Raw genomic sequence first — 13,990 nt, forward strand, 5'->3', positions numbered from 1 at the left:
GGTTGAGTTGTCTAGTTTAATATATACTTCTGGTCCCTCAATCCACCCTATTTTCTCTAAACTACCTAGGTAGTCTTCCGAAGCAATATCCGACGTACCGGCTAGTCTTCCCCTTAGAAAATACCTCAGGATCGTGCATGATAGGATTCAGGACTTTTGGCGCACTAGTGTTATTACGTTGAGTCTTTTTGATTGGTATTCCCAGAATTATAACGGGAGAGGCACCTTGGCACGAAGCTAGTCTAAGATTCCCATTCAGCCTTACTGGTAGCAATGCTTGGCTTCAACATCAGGTCAACCCTAAGCTTCTTGTGATATGATCTACAGCTGGAAGTGACGTGGTTGTGGATAGGACCACTTTTGGTACGGTGTCTTCTTAATACGACAACATGGTCCTGGGAGTGAATTATGTTTAGATAGATCATATTCTTATTATCCTCTCCATCTAAATCACGAGACTGAAGTAATTAGGAAAGAGTAGTTCAACGGCCTAGTTCATCACAATACTCATCCTGCCTAACCGGATTTCGGACCCGACTCGGCTTGAATCATGCAAAATCGTTCCCATTGTTGTACACTTTACAGAGCAACCGCATATCTCCCTCTAACAGACGCCACTATGGATGGATGATGGATGATGATGAGGTATCTACAACTTGGAAATGATAGCCGCCGCATACTCGTGAGTCTTCGCCTTTCCGCCCAAATCGCCAGTCAGCGACTTTCCTTCCGCCAGGGTATCGAATGTAGCCTTTTCAATTCTGTTCGCATAGTCGGTCAAGCCCATATGTCTCAACATCATCATGGAGCTGAGAAGCAGGGCGGTGGGGTTGGCTAGGCCCTTGCCAGCGATATCCGGAGCAGATCCGTGCACGGCCTCGAAGATGGAGCACTCGTCACCGATGTTGCCCGAGGGCGTAAGACCCAGACCACCAATCAGACCGGCGCACATATCGGACAGAATATCACCGTACAGGTTGGGCATGACGAGAACCTTGTCGTTGTACGGCAGAGGGTCGGTAACCATCTTCAAGCAGGTGTTGTCTAGCAGCTCGGCGTCGAACTCGATACTGGGGAAGTCCTTGGCAACGTCGCGGGCGGTCTTAAGGAAAAGACCGTCGGACATCTTCATGATGGTGGCCTTGTGTACAACGCGGACCTTCTTTCGGCCGATTTCCTCGGCGTGTTGGAAAGCAAATCGTAGGACGCGCTCGCTGGCTTCGCGGGTAATAAGCTTGATGCTCTGCACGACGCCATCAACAACAACGTGCTCAATGCCGGAGTATTCGCCCTCGGTGTTTTCTCGGATTAGGACGGTATCGACATTGTCGTAGGCCGTCTTGAAGCCGGCGATGGATCGGCAGGGTCGCAAGTTAGCGAAGAGGTTGAATGTTCGTCGGAGAGTTAGGTTAAGCGAGACGTGTCCCTTGCCGACGGGGGTCTTGTAAAGTCAATTAGCAAGCAGTGCGCGCGGGCATATAGAAATGTCCGATTATAGACTTACAGCAAGAGGACCCTTAAGGGCAACCTTGTTTCTTTGGATGCTCTCAATTGTCTCGGAAGGGATGGTAGTCTTTCCGTCTACGAGCTTAGGTGTGACGTCGACTGGTTCCCAGCTGATAGGTGTCTAAGAAGTTTTAGAATTAAGAATCTCGAGCCGAGGTGAAACTTGTCCACCAACCTTGGCAGCCTCGAAAATGTCTTTGACGGCTTGCGAAATCTCAGGTCCGATACCGTCACCCTCGATAATACTGACGGGGTAGCGGCCCTATAGTTTAGACAATTAGTAGTTTTTTCTAGGCAAATTGCATCGCCAAGTTGGTACTATTTTTTGAGTGATTTTCCTCGGCTGAATTTCACATGGGAGATGTCGCAAAAGGCGCTTGAACACATACATCAGAAGCCTTTACACCGGTAAACTTAGCGACCTTGTCCGAGTAGAATCTTTGGTTCTGCAATTTGACCGAGTAGTTAGCGACCGTGCTATCTAAGCTCGTGCTCTCAGTCAGCGCCCACCTGGAAAGATAAAGTTGCAGAGGCTCGAGGAGCAGTGGCCAGGCATTGGCGCCGCAAGGGTGCGGCGACCGCTCGAATGCTCAGCATTATATATGATTAAGGGAGTAAAGGTATATTTGTCGTAGGCTCCTAAAGGTAGAATTAAAATACCGGCGCAGGGGGGGGGGGAGAAAGAGGTTGTGGAATGGGATTGGCAAAAGGCGCTTTTGAGGCTCGGGTGGTATCGGACGGACGGCTGTTGCATCTGAAAGATCTGATAACAACAACCCGTGGACCTTTAGCTTGAGCCGAACGAATTTTCAACCAGAGATTTGCCGACAAGCTACGTAACATTTACCTATATCAATCAATGAGCAAACAGGGCAAGCCACTTTAGCTGCTGCCCGCCTACCCACATTGTGGCTTGCACAGCTTGCATTATGCCATTATCTAATACATAACATGCAGGATCTATCCTTGTTCCGTCTTAGGTTGATGCACGGCTGCAACACTAACGGGAGTACCTCCCTTCACTTTATTATGTAGCACCTACATTCAATAGCCAAACGCCTTTATTTAGTACGTCAATAACTGAATAATCACCAACAATTCGGCATGCTCTGAGAGTTTGTATGAAGCTGCGAGTAGAATTATACGGCGATATTAATACCATAAAAATCTCGACGAATGGGAAAGCCATAGGAATCGGCGCGAGGCCATATACAACCGGTAGAAGGCATCGATATTGGGAGTAGCAGCGATAAATCATGGCCGAATTCGATAGGAACGTACTGGAGTTTTACCAGCTGTCTACACCATTTCCCACAGAATGGCCAGCCGAGAAGGATAAGAGCGATAACTCGGACAGCGAACAGGAACAGCAGAAGAAGCAGAAGGTAAACCGCAGAAAGTCGCGATATCAGGCATTAGAACGAGCTGTCAGCAATAGGACTAGTATCGTCCAAGGATCCGAGAAGTCGGCAAATGGAGTGAGCAACTTAGTTCAGAAGGACGAGCCTGACCCGTTAGGGACATCGGAAAGCGTCGTTAGGTCATTGAAGCAATTGGGAGTACCGGTCCAGGATGATGTCCGTCTACGTATGTTTAATGGAAACTAGATGACCCTACCTAAGACACCAATATAGCCAAACTTACCCATCTTTTCATAGGAAATCGCTTTCTCTTATCCTCTACGAGTTTCTCCCCTGCCTTGTTCCTATCTCAAATGCATGCGACCGCCGATACCGAGTCCCTCTTAAATGGCCTCGACGTTCTATCCAAGTCTATTGATCAGAAATCTGCATCCCTGAAGGTTCTGGTCGAGTCGAATTTTGAGAGATTCGTACGGGCCAAAGCTACGATTGACAATGTCTATAAGGAAATGAAGTACAGAGGTGTTGAGCCCCCATCCCTGAATCGCGCTCGTGGACACTCGCGACATGCTAGTAAAAGTAGTTTCAGGAATAGTAGTGGCGGTGCGGCTCTGGGAACAAATACACTAGTAGTTCCTGTTCCTAACGATACTAGGAAGAAGAATGCGCTTATTAAAGAAAGCGATTATGGAGTCATGGGTATCAAGACGCCTTTATTAGATGTGGCAGCTAAGGCCGAAGATGTTTGGGGACCCGCGCTTGGCGGTCGGGAGAAAGAGGAGAATCTCAAGACCGTATCGAATTCGCTCGATCGATACAAGGAGTACATCGAGGCTAGTTCTAATATTGCGGATAGCATTAAGAGGAAAGACTACGAGGCCCTAGTGGAAGAATACACTCGTGCCCGGAGATTTGCGGACGAGGCTCGTAAACTCGTCGAAGACCTTGGTTCAACACCACCAAGCGAGACGCAGGCGTACCAAATTCTTCTCGCAGCTCGAATGTGGTACGATGTTGACGAGCAAATTCAACTTTTCAAACGCGAACTATGGAGGAAGCTTACATCGCTTCATAACATATCGAGGACAGAGACTCTGGTTGGACAACCACAAGATCAGCACATAGAATTAATCAGCTTATTACTAGAGCTTGGCGTGGACGATAACCCAATATGGGTGTGGCTTTTGAGCAAGTACGACTACCTAAAGGGCAAAATTTCGACGGCTGGTGAAAGGGCGAAAGTTGAGATAGAAGTGCTCCGACGTCGTCTCGCAAATGGTGAGAAGCCACCACCGCAGATGATGGCTACGCATCTTAAGAATCTTGGTCGGCAGTCAGTTGAGAGCAAAGCCACTGGCTTGGATTCTCCTGACGTCATCGAATTATGGGAGAAGATGCTGGCCTTTTTATCGACCCTCTTGTCTAGCCAAGGAATTTTAGGAGAGGTTATCGAGTTCTGGCAAACAGTCGAAGGATTCATCGACGGAAAAGCGCAAAAGTCGTTACCCACGGGATATAATGGCGAGTCTCGAGACCATCATAGGCTTTCCCAGCAGGGGACCGTGGATCTGCAGAAAGGCACAATCGAGTTGGTTGATATGATCCGTGCGCATGTCTTTGAGTTCTTTGCGGGTGCTCCGCCTGAAGATATCTCACTTCTCTTCTCCCCCCTACCGCCTTCGCCTGGGACGCCCAAGTCGGCAGGGTTAAGCAGTACGAGAGACCCTCGTTTCAACTTCGATGCAAATAACCTTCCTCCACCATCTCCCAAAAGGGGTGAGCCATGGGAAAAGTTTGCATTCTGGCCCCCCACGTCTAATTCGGTTAGCGGCGTTCACTACCTATCCAGGATGCTGAACCTGGTCGGTTCCGGAGCGTCCGAGATGGCGAGCGTAGCCCCTGTTAAGCAAGGCGACGCGAAGCAGTTAGAGATGCTGAAGACTTTGGTTGGTGCTGCGCGCGAGAGATGTGTCACTGCCCTATGCGCTGCCTGGAACAAAGACGCCGAGAACATTAAGTATGTCGAGGACTGGAAACGTTCCAAGGAGATGGGAGATGTCACACGCATGCCAACGAGCTTCGCCTCTTTCGAAGGCGCCTTGCTCTCCGGAATGCAGAAGATTCTCTATATCCCGGAGGCGATGTCTAAGCCGGGCTCAGGGGATATTGTCTCTGCGCCGACGACGAAGCTGCTGCAGATGGTGAGAAGTCAGTATGTTACGACGCTCTATAAAGCGCTTAGCGGAATGGTTGAAAATGCGGAGCGCGCGATCAAGAAGGCGGATGATGAATGGACTACTGATGCGGATCTAACTGTGAGGCCCGGTAGTGAGAGGGTGTCCTTGAGTCTCGGCTCGGAGACCGTCGACCCCGGTGATAGAGTGAGTTCCCTTGGAAGTATACTACGGAAATTAGGACTAACATTAGAATACAGAACGTCCGTATGCTCTTGACGCTCGGTAACCTTCACGCTCTGCGCACTAAAGTAGTGCCCAACCTAAACGGCCAATTCGAGAACGCCTTCTCCGTCAAACTCACAGATGAATCCAAGACTATCAAAGACGTCCTCGGCCAGATCGACGCCCGCCTATTCCAATCCTACACCCGACCATCACTCGATAGCCTACGCAAGATCATCCGCGCCGGCCTCTCCGACCCCAACTGGGCTCCTCCCAAGCCCACACAAGTCAAACCATACGTCTACGAAGCCCTGCTCACCCTAGTCCTAGTCCACACGCAAGTCTCCACCACAGCACCCAGCATGACGCACCAAGTCCTCTCGTACCTCCTCGAGCAGCTCAGCCGCGAGCTTCTAGAATCCCTCAAGGCGCGCCCGAGATTCGACCTGGGCGCGCTCATGCAGGCCACGCTCGACGTCGAGTTCTTCGCCCAGACGCTCAGCCAGTACACGACGGAGCGCGCCTCCGCCATCCAGGGCGAGGTCTACTCCATGCTCGACTCCAAGACGGATAACCAGGCCCGCGCGCGTCTGCAGGACGAGCTGCCCGGCATGAGAGAGGTCCTGAAGAAGCTTCGGGAGCAGAGCCGTGCCCAGTTCGCGTGTTTTAAGAGGCCGCGCCGAGCGCCCGGGCAGGGGTCTGTGTCTTCGACTGCTAGAGGCTCGGGCCCGGGGCCGGGGCCGGGGATTGAGAGGACTACTACGGGGTAGAACAGACAGCACGTAGGTTTGTAGCTGCGATGGTAGGTTCAAGGTTACTGATGGAGTGGAATAAAGGAGAAGCGTTTTATGGGTTCCTAAACGAAGCCTATCCGTTCTGTCCTTTGCACTAGTGGACGAGGAGCGAGGACGTGCATGTCACATACATTAGGTACTGTAGTTCAAGCTAGGAACCGGGGAGTTACCTTAGGGGCTGGACATCCCTATTGAAGAGATGGAATAGTAAAGTTAGATAGTAGCTAAAAGGAGAACGTGGTCGGTTGATAGCCGTCTAACAGAACCGTGTATGACCGATTCCTAAAGTGAAGTTTCATATTGTGATCATGCTAGTTAGTTGCTTTCTTAAATACTCACAGGTAGATGCTACGGCTTCTCTGTAGAGTTAGAATCTATTCTAACTTAGTTTCTACAAATTCCGTTTTATAAGCGAGCTACATATTCGCCATGAGCCCTTATTGATAAAAGTACGAAGGTTGGGGCCAAAAGTTTCGCACGTCTAAATCTTAGCACCGTATTTTATACGTTTTTCGACTTATTAGTACTGTATTAGCCACACGCTAAGCTAAAGGTCGGATAGTGGCTCGTTCACTAAGTTTAGGTGGCTTACCACTATATTTATAGCGATATCAGCCACTATAGCTTAAATAAGACCGTACAATCTCTTTTTATTCGCACGTGGCTTTGCCAAGCTTAGATGTGCGAAACTTTTGGCCCCAACCTTCGTACTATGAAGAAGTTTACACCACGAGAAGCTCCGTCGAAGTAACTAAAAGATTATGCAAGAAGGGTCATAGAACTCATAGAGATACAACCATCCGGAAAATAGGCTTCAGAGGGTATTTTATCTAAATTATGCCGACCAGAAACCAACCATGGCTACGAGGCGATAAATAGCTACACCGTGGCAGTAACATACACCAAATAGCGCCCAAGTACTCCTAATATGACCTTGCTAATCCTTCCACAAGCCGATGAAGGATATCCTAATAGTCAGATCCTAACACCGGAGTAGAACGATGAATTAAATCAAAGGCCTATTCCTCTATTGTCGAAGACTCCTGGTCTATCTGGCCATCAACACCTAGAGATCGCAATCGCTGCGATAGTAGGCCCTCGGCAACACCAGTGTTGCCGTTAATCAGGCGAGCAAATGCATTGCCCCCATAGCCTACATCACCCTTATTAAGTTTGTTGTATTTGTCAATTTGGGCGTCTGGCCCACCCCAACTCGATACATCGCTCGAGTATTGCGTGGTTGGCCGGCTGGTCTGGGATGAATCTGGCGACAAGGGGTCAGCAGGACCTGCGTTGCTGGCTTCATCCACTATGCTCCTTATTCCACTATGCCTGAGAGGTACCGGTTCAACTGGCGCGTTATGACCTGCAAAATCTGATACAAAGGGTTGATGCGGCGTATGACTCGGGGGAAACCCGCCGGTCGTATCATACACTTGACCGGGAGCGCCGAAATGGAATCCGGAGCTACGTCGTCTAAACGCCTTATCAGCAGCCAGGCTAGCACCGGGACCATAACCGCCTGAGATAGGAGGGTGCATAGCTCTGATCGGCTTGTAGCCAGTGAATTTGGGCTCCGGTAGAGAAATCTCATTTCGAAGTTTCTCTTTCCCATCAGGCACGCGGTTTGCGAAGACAACTCTAATACTTTTGTACAAATAATACCGACCTTTCGAGGAACAACATATATGCAGATGGACGAGATACCTAAGAATCGGCCTGTCTGTGGTCTCGCTATCTTTCGTTTTAGGCATATTGTCAATGATCGGACCAGCCGAATAGCTTCGCTGCCGAATAAAAGTCTTTGTACCAGGCTCCATCCCTGCTAGATCGTACGGAACAAGAAATAGCTTGACAGCGGTTTTATTGGGGTTTTTGATCACAATCTGAACTTGCCCCTTCTCGGGGATACGGTAGCTACCACCCGGTGGTGCCCTGGGAGAACCGGACCTACGTTTGGATCGCTGAGCTCTGCGCGGGTCACGCTCCGATGGCTCTGCGGGACGGTTGCCCACTTCCGTCTTATCGTCTTCCAACTTTCGGTCTAAAACCCTGCTTTGCATCTTTCGCTTTGACCTCGCTTCCTCTTCCTGATTCGGAAGGCCATTCTCCAAGTCAATCTGACCAACATACGGACTCGGCCCATCTTCAGCTTTAGAGCGCCCGTGAGAGGAGTTGGCATAACTATAGAACACGGCAGGGAAAGGTAATGTCACATGGGACGGACATCGTAGGCTTGGCTTGCACTTACCCAACCCGAGTACGCCAATCTGAGCTAAGAAATCGAGAGGCTTTGAGGGGGTTGTAGACATCCGTCCGCGTAAGATACTTTCTTCATAAGACCCTACCATAGAAGCATGTTGGATGGGTGATATTTCTGAGCTAAACGACGGGCGTCTTGACCGGAAGAAAGCAGGGGTCTGCGGTGAAGATGCAGCCGTGGGGAAATTAGGAGTTGAAGCGAGAGACCGCCGTGGTTGATGTGCTTGGTAAGGAAACGTTCTCTCTTGGCGTAGAGGAGGCAGCTGTCTTGGTGACGGACTATAGGGGATAGCGTATGAATTTGAATAAGATGACATGAATGTGTGCCGGCGCGAATTTACAGAAAGGCATGAACTGATATCAATGCCATCCATAGGGGACGTCAAATCAATATCGTCATTGCTTTCTGACTGGACTAAAGGACTAGTAGGCGGCTTATAGATGAAGCTTGAAGAAATAGAAGAAGATAAAGGAGAAAAACCTGCGTGCGTCTCGTCTGGTCTCCTCGCCGAGATCTGCTGGCCTTCGAAGGGGAAGCGAGTAACAAGCTTTAGAGGCGGAGTAGTTAACCATGACTCACTAATACCATCAAAATCTTGCCCCCTTTGAGCTTGTTGGTGATCTGGTATGGCACTAGCATTCTCAGAAGATTCGTCATGTGTAAAGTCACCACTATGAAGAGCTGAACGAGGACGCTCGATACTTAGTCCCTCTCGCTGCCTTGTCTCATCATTCGAGTCGGTGCTTTGCCGCTCCGGGGTTATTGTAGCTGAAGGTAGTAGAATCGGTGAATCTGCCGCCGAGTGTTTTGGACTTCGAGTAGGAGATGCTGGCTGTTGACCCCATATCGATCCGAACTGGTTCCCAGCCATGTTAGTAGATTGGAAAGTATAAGGTGAAATATGACTACCAACATGTCGACTTGGCCTCCAAGTTGGACTCTCGCCTCTCTTTAATCGCTCGATCAGTTCCGATCTGTCGGAGCACTCGGTCGGTGAATTTTGCTCTGGCGTTTGAGGTGCTGGACTGTCTGGTATCGGACCTTCGCATAATTCGGTACTGATACTTTCCTCCGATTGCTTCCTCCTTAAAGCGCTGCTGTTGTGGAATTGATCTGCTGGTGGCGCCATGGTGGGCGCCGGCGACTGCTCAGCGGACTCCCTCTGCTCTAGGTCTACCTGGAAAGCGGGCATCGTACACCCAGTTGTCGACCTAGAACTTGAAAGACGATGTTACGTTATAAGCATTCGAACATATTCAACTGCCATTAAAGTAGTTTCTTATACGTCGCTAAGAAATGAACCGCTACCAGTAACTGACTCGTTGTCTTCGTTCCATTGACTCATTTGACAAGATTGTCCGAAGCGGAACGGAACGAGATGTAAAGGGTCCGTCCTGCTCGACAAAGAGCTGTAATTATTGCCCTGTTCGGACTAGGAAATAACTACGTGTACGATTTGGAGTTGAAAGTTGAAAGGTGAAAAGTGAGAAGGTCCTATTATCATGAGACAGGTGTACGAGATTGAGGTACAGTAGGAAGTTAATGCAGGATCGCTTGATCATCCGGACCTTCCTCACCTATCAAATTATGACTACAGTGAGGTGTTACTAAGTTCAGCGTCATCATAATTAGTGGTCCATTTTATTCCGTTTCGCGCCTATTCAGGAAAGAGCGTAGCCAGTTTGGGACAAACTTAAGCCAGAATGAGGCGGTATTCGGCAGGGGCGGACCGGTAATAGGGCTCATGCTATACCTGGGACGAGCTAGTATGCCGGTAACACCCTGTCTAATCATCTAATGTTAGCGCAAACCCCTACTACGTCCACTGTGGAATAAGTCCACTAAGATCACATAGCGCATTGCAGAAAGGGCTTTTTTTTTCGGTGCTCAGTCCCCACTAAATCTTATCGATATTCATCCTGTCATCTCAACTTGTCCTTCATGTAAAACTTGTTGAACATATCACCTATCAAATGCTCATGGTCCAGGTTTAAGATCAAGAAATCCATCAGGAACTGATAACTTATTATCCGCTGATTATGGCACCTAAGAGAACTCTTGAATCGGATGCTGCAGCCACACCGGCAGCAAAAAAGCTTCGCAAAGGCTTCCGAGTAGGCCCAGAAAACTTACCGGATGGTCCTTGGAGGAGAAAAGGTTTGATACCATGAGACTCTCGTTAAATCGCTGTAATGCTAACTCAAATTTGTACCAAGTTGATAAAATAAAGAGGGATCTCATTCATAAAGCAAAGGTTAAAAAGGCATACAAGAAGATTAAAGCTGCAGAGCAAGCATCTTCTAAATCTAACACTACTCCCGCCACTGAGGATGCAAATGCAAATGCAAATGCAGATGTAGACGTAGAGGCAGAGGCAGAGGCAGACCCACCATCGCCTCAACTCCATCCCGAGAGGCAGGCTATGCTAGACGTAGATGAGGAGCAGGCAGAGCCCTCCTCTCCGCCTCCGTCAGGAGACCGCCACCCGCGCCAGCGGAAACAGAAAGTCCGCAAGCCCGGCTACTTCGACAAAGCGGTAGCTGACGGGGACCGCAAAAAGGCGGAGGCTGAAGCGCGCGCCCAAGAGATTGCGAGACGGAATGCGGAGCGGGAAAGTAAGATCGCAGAGCGCGAGAAGTTTAGGAAAGCCATGGCGAAGGCACGGACGCCAGGTCGAGATGGCCAGCGAAAACTAGGTCGTGAGAGCGGGTTATTACTCGAGAAGGTGAAGAAAATAGTCGGAGGTACGAAGTGAGAGGGTTCATTTCGGTAGCAACATCGTGGCTACTTACGGACAACCGATCAAATGAACGATTCGACTGTCTTATCTACCTCCTAAGGTACCCACTGCAGTTAACCTCGAGGCACACTACACTTGAAGTTAAGCTGTACACCACTATATACAACAAGGTTAAGACATCTTGAGGTAGTCGTAGGCATATATGCTACGCTTACTGCATTCATGCTGCGAAGAAGCCACAAGACGACGAATTCAATTCGCGTGGAAAATAAATGAGAATTCCGGCCGAGTTTAGGTTATAGGGAGAAAACTTAGAAGTACGACCGATTCGTCTCGGTACGCTTCGCCTCACAATTCAATAAGTTGGCCGTCTAAGCTGACCATATTAAGCACAAGTCATTATATTTTATTTATACTCTTTACAAAATAATATTAATGTGAAAACTTCCTATCTGGAAGCTCTGGCCTCAGCCGTGGTGTGGCGTGTGGTGTGGGAACCGGAAGCTCGTATGTCCATTTTACATCCTCCGCGGGTAGTTCCCCTCTCGTTATACCATTTATCTCTACTGGTTCTACCGGGGTTTGCGAAGATACAAACGTCGTCATCGTCCCCGGCGTAGTCGACCGCAACCGCGGCGAATCTTTCGGCCACGGCTCCGGTCTGTACTCGTTTATCGTGCTGCTGGCCCGGCTGCTTTGTCGACGACGTCTTCTTCGCCGCATTAAAAATATGGCAGCGCCGATGGCCGTAAGCACCACTACTCCTCCTACAGTGCTACCGATAATAACACCAGTCCTTTGGGCCGAGCTCAGAGAGTCTTTTGGCAAATCTTCTGTTATAGCGGAGTTGTTCATCATACCGTATGTGCTTGAACTACCGTTAACGAATAGCCCTTTAAGCTCGTCGTTATCCCAGGTCATAGTCTTCATATTCCCTTGGGCATACCAATCCCTCACCACGGCGGGGCTCTCATAGTCTGCAGCATCTACATCGTACGAGTTCGTCCATGTCATCTCAGTCATATCGTAAACACCAAGACCTTGTCTCCACGGATCGCTCGTCATGTTGTCAAAATCAAGCTCAGGGCCAGCATCGATGCCTCCATAACTAAGCATCTGTCTCCTGCCCTTGCCGATGACCGCGCAACCATGGTCGGCACGCGGCGTACCGGGAGAATTCGATTTGAAGAAATGGAATCCAGGCAGAGATAGTACGTAGACGCCAGAAAACGTATTTCCATAGGTGACCAGTGAGCCACCATAAATGAATCTAAATCCAGCCAAGCAATATTAGTTCATTTTCTTTCCTTATATAACCTCTTAGCCGACTACCAAGGATAGACCTACATTTCATACGTGTTGTTAGGCCCCCGAACACCGACACTACAAGCTCGTTCGACCCGTGGCGGTGGGTCTCCTGTTGTCTTCTGTGTATACCACTTTCCTGTTACCGGATCGTATAGCGTGAGTTCAGTCCAACTGACTCCGTTGGTATACACGCTGTTTACGTCAACGGTCGTCTCGATGCCACCGAGGAAGACCAATAATCCGTTAGGTCCGAATGGTACATATTCGGCACAACCGTATAAGCTAGTACCGTAATCCCCGAATGATTCCGAGCTATGATTAGCCCATTGGTTGGTCTGAAAATCGTATGATACAACTCCCTTCACAGCGTAACCAGGATCGGCCTTCTGAATCGAGTGGTCGGACTCCCGACTAGCTAGACCACCAAACGAATAGCCCATATTGGCGCTCTGCGTAAATGATGCGCCGGCCGGACGTAGAAGTTGTGAGAACTGGCGGTAATCGCCCTGGGGAAGCTGTGACCATGACCCGCCACCCGAGCCGTCAGCACTAAAATACCATAGCTGGTCCTCCGGCGGCGATCCGTTGTCCATCGTCTTTCCACCCCAAACATAGAAGGCACCCGGGTTATACGAGTGGTCGGTCCAGTAGACTTGCTGCCCGAGAAGCGGCGCCGCCTTCGGGATCGTCCGAAATTCGACCGTTTCGTTCGTCCATGATTCGTTTAAGTTGAGGGAAAGCGTCGAGCTTACTGTTCATCTATTAGCAAATGCGTTATGCGTACATGAGCGCTATTGGATATACCGGGGTAGGAAGTGTATGGATCCGACTGAGTGCTATTCGACCCATTTCCGTTGTTCGGCTGAAACATTTGACCGCCATCTATGTAGACGTAATCACCAAACGGCACGACTAAACCCAGAAGTTAGACCAAACTCTTTTTCTCTCTTAGAAACTTAGAAAATCCCATCTTAGCTGACCTGAAGGATATCTATGTCGGATGAAACCATCGGGACCGGGGTTATCGACGGTACGTCTGGTGAGGCCATGTCCGTCGACCAAGCTGATTCTTCCCAAACATCCTAATACCGCGAGTACCAGCGGGAAAGGCGAACGCAAGCCCTTCATTGGGGCGGTTTGACATTTCAGGAGGAAAGATTAAACATTATGAGGGATTCGGTCGGGAATATAGTAGCCTGGGGTTTCGAAGGAAGCCAAGGAGACGTGTAGGATTCCTTATTGGTATGGCAAACCCTCATCGCAGGCCACGACACTGGCAAGCTCAACTATCTGTATGTGCGTCTCGCAGTCACTCGCCCCGAATCGACTGACTTGACTTGACTTTACTTACTAGGAGTTGACCGATTATTCTCCTACGTAAACTACTACCCACAGAAGCATTATGAGGGCGGAAAATGGTTCCCAACCCCCAAAGGATTACTGGCAACTTATAAATGAGGTGAGCTGCCCAACAACGGCGCGGCGACGACATATTGGAACAGGGGGGGGGGGGGGGGGGGGGGGGGGGGGGGGGAAGGAAAAAAAAAACCCCCTTGCAGTGGAACATCCGGTACCGTAGGAGCCCATGGGGTTAGCAATAGCGGTGTACCCAGCAGGGC

General features: G+C 49.5%; 5 protein-coding genes across 5 annotated transcripts; 2 read left to right on the forward strand and 3 right to left on the reverse strand.

The window, feature by feature from the left end:
• Positions 1-260: 260 nt before the first annotated feature.
• On the reverse strand, positions 261-2,343 carry F4817DRAFT_324514 (uncharacterized protein). The gene is made up of 5 exons (XM_049301651.1): positions 2,017-2,343; positions 1,896-1,952; positions 1,682-1,768; positions 1,505-1,627; positions 261-1,441 (listed from the first exon to the last, which is right to left on the reverse strand). The coding sequence occupies exons 1-5, from the start codon at positions 2,101-2,103 to the stop codon at positions 650-652; spliced, it is 1,146 nt and encodes a 381-aa protein (XP_049163170.1). The 5' UTR covers positions 2,104-2,343; the 3' UTR covers positions 261-649.
• Positions 2,344-2,504: 161 nt separating this feature from the next.
• F4817DRAFT_324516 (exocyst complex component Sec5-domain-containing protein) lies at positions 2,505-6,411 on the forward strand. Its single transcript, XM_049301652.1, has 3 exons — positions 2,505-3,093; positions 3,165-5,248; positions 5,302-6,411. Exons 1-3 carry the CDS (start codon positions 2,763-2,765, stop codon positions 6,034-6,036), a joined length of 3,150 nt encoding a protein of 1,049 aa, XP_049163171.1. The 5' UTR covers positions 2,505-2,762; the 3' UTR covers positions 6,037-6,411.
• Positions 6,412-6,755: 344 nt separating this feature from the next.
• On the reverse strand, positions 6,756-9,896 carry F4817DRAFT_324517 (uncharacterized protein). The gene is made up of 2 exons (XM_049301653.1): positions 9,237-9,896; positions 6,756-9,179 (listed from the first exon to the last, which is right to left on the reverse strand). The coding sequence occupies exons 1-2, from the start codon at positions 9,513-9,515 to the stop codon at positions 7,080-7,082; spliced, it is 2,379 nt and encodes a 792-aa protein (XP_049163172.1). The 5' UTR covers positions 9,516-9,896; the 3' UTR covers positions 6,756-7,079.
• Positions 9,897-10,362: 466 nt separating this feature from the next.
• On the forward strand, positions 10,363-11,078 carry F4817DRAFT_311697 (uncharacterized protein; the record flags this gene model as incomplete). Its single annotated transcript, XM_049300027.1, has 2 exons — positions 10,363-10,480; positions 10,540-11,078. 2 exons carry the CDS (start codon positions 10,363-10,365, stop codon positions 11,076-11,078), a joined length of 657 nt encoding a protein of 218 aa, XP_049163173.1.
• A 208-nt stretch (positions 11,079-11,286) lies between these two features.
• On the reverse strand, positions 11,287-13,589 carry F4817DRAFT_131302 (uncharacterized protein). Its single transcript, XM_049297754.1, has 4 exons — positions 13,352-13,589; positions 13,176-13,283; positions 12,411-13,122; positions 11,287-12,333 (listed from the first exon to the last, which is right to left on the reverse strand). The coding sequence occupies exons 1-4, from the start codon at positions 13,497-13,499 to the stop codon at positions 11,496-11,498; spliced, it is 1,806 nt and encodes a 601-aa protein (XP_049163174.1). The 5' UTR covers positions 13,500-13,589; the 3' UTR covers positions 11,287-11,495.
• Between the last annotated feature and the right edge of the window lie 401 nt (positions 13,590-13,990).

This window comes from Daldinia loculata, assembly GCF_022478755.1.
Source record: "Daldinia loculata strain CBS 113971 unplaced genomic scaffold F4817scaffold_3, whole genome shotgun sequence".
Classification (NCBI taxonomy): Eukaryota; Fungi; Ascomycota; class Sordariomycetes; order Xylariales; family Hypoxylaceae; genus Daldinia; species Daldinia loculata.

What these genes read in the sequence shown, in the direction of transcription:
- F4817DRAFT_324514 (XM_049301651.1), bottom strand. Translation starts at nt 2,103, where the DNA reads ATGCTGAGCATTCGAGCGGTCGCCGCACCCTTGCGGCGCCAATGCCTG. An exon ending in CTGCAACTTTATCTTTCCAG is followed by an intron (nt 1,953 to 2,016) that starts GTGGGCGCTGAC and finishes GTCAAATTGCAG; the next exon opens with AACCAAAGATTCTACTCGGA. An exon ending in CCCTTAAGGGTCCTCTTGCT is followed by an intron (nt 1,442 to 1,504) that starts GTAAGTCTATAA and finishes TGACTTTACAAG; the next exon opens with ACCCCCGTCGGCAAGGGACA.
- F4817DRAFT_324516 (XM_049301652.1), top strand. Translation starts at nt 2,763, where the DNA reads ATGGCCGAATTCGATAGGAACGTACTGGAGTTTTACCAGCTGTCTACA. An exon ending in CCAGGATGATGTCCGTCTAC is followed by an intron (nt 3,094 to 3,164) that starts GTATGTTTAATG and finishes ATCTTTTCATAG; the next exon opens with GAAATCGCTTTCTCTTATCC. An exon ending in CCGTCGACCCCGGTGATAGA is followed by an intron (nt 5,249 to 5,301) that starts GTGAGTTCCCTT and finishes ATTAGAATACAG; the next exon opens with AACGTCCGTATGCTCTTGAC.
- F4817DRAFT_324517 (XM_049301653.1), bottom strand. Translation starts at nt 9,515, where the DNA reads ATGCCCGCTTTCCAGGTAGACCTAGAGCAGAGGGAGTCCGCTGAGCAG. An exon ending in CTTGGAGGCCAAGTCGACAT is followed by an intron (nt 9,180 to 9,236) that starts GTTGGTAGTCAT and finishes GCTGGGAACCAG; the next exon opens with TTCGGATCGATATGGGGTCA.
- F4817DRAFT_131302 (XM_049297754.1), bottom strand. Translation starts at nt 13,499, where the DNA reads ATGAAGGGCTTGCGTTCGCCTTTCCCGCTGGTACTCGCGGTATTAGGA. An exon ending in CCGACATAGATATCCTTCAG is followed by an intron (nt 13,284 to 13,351) that starts GTCAGCTAAGAT and finishes TTCTGGGTTTAG; the next exon opens with TCGTGCCGTTTGGTGATTAC. An exon ending in TCCATACACTTCCTACCCCG is followed by an intron (nt 13,123 to 13,175) that starts GTATATCCAATA and finishes ATAGATGAACAG; the next exon opens with TAAGCTCGACGCTTTCCCTC.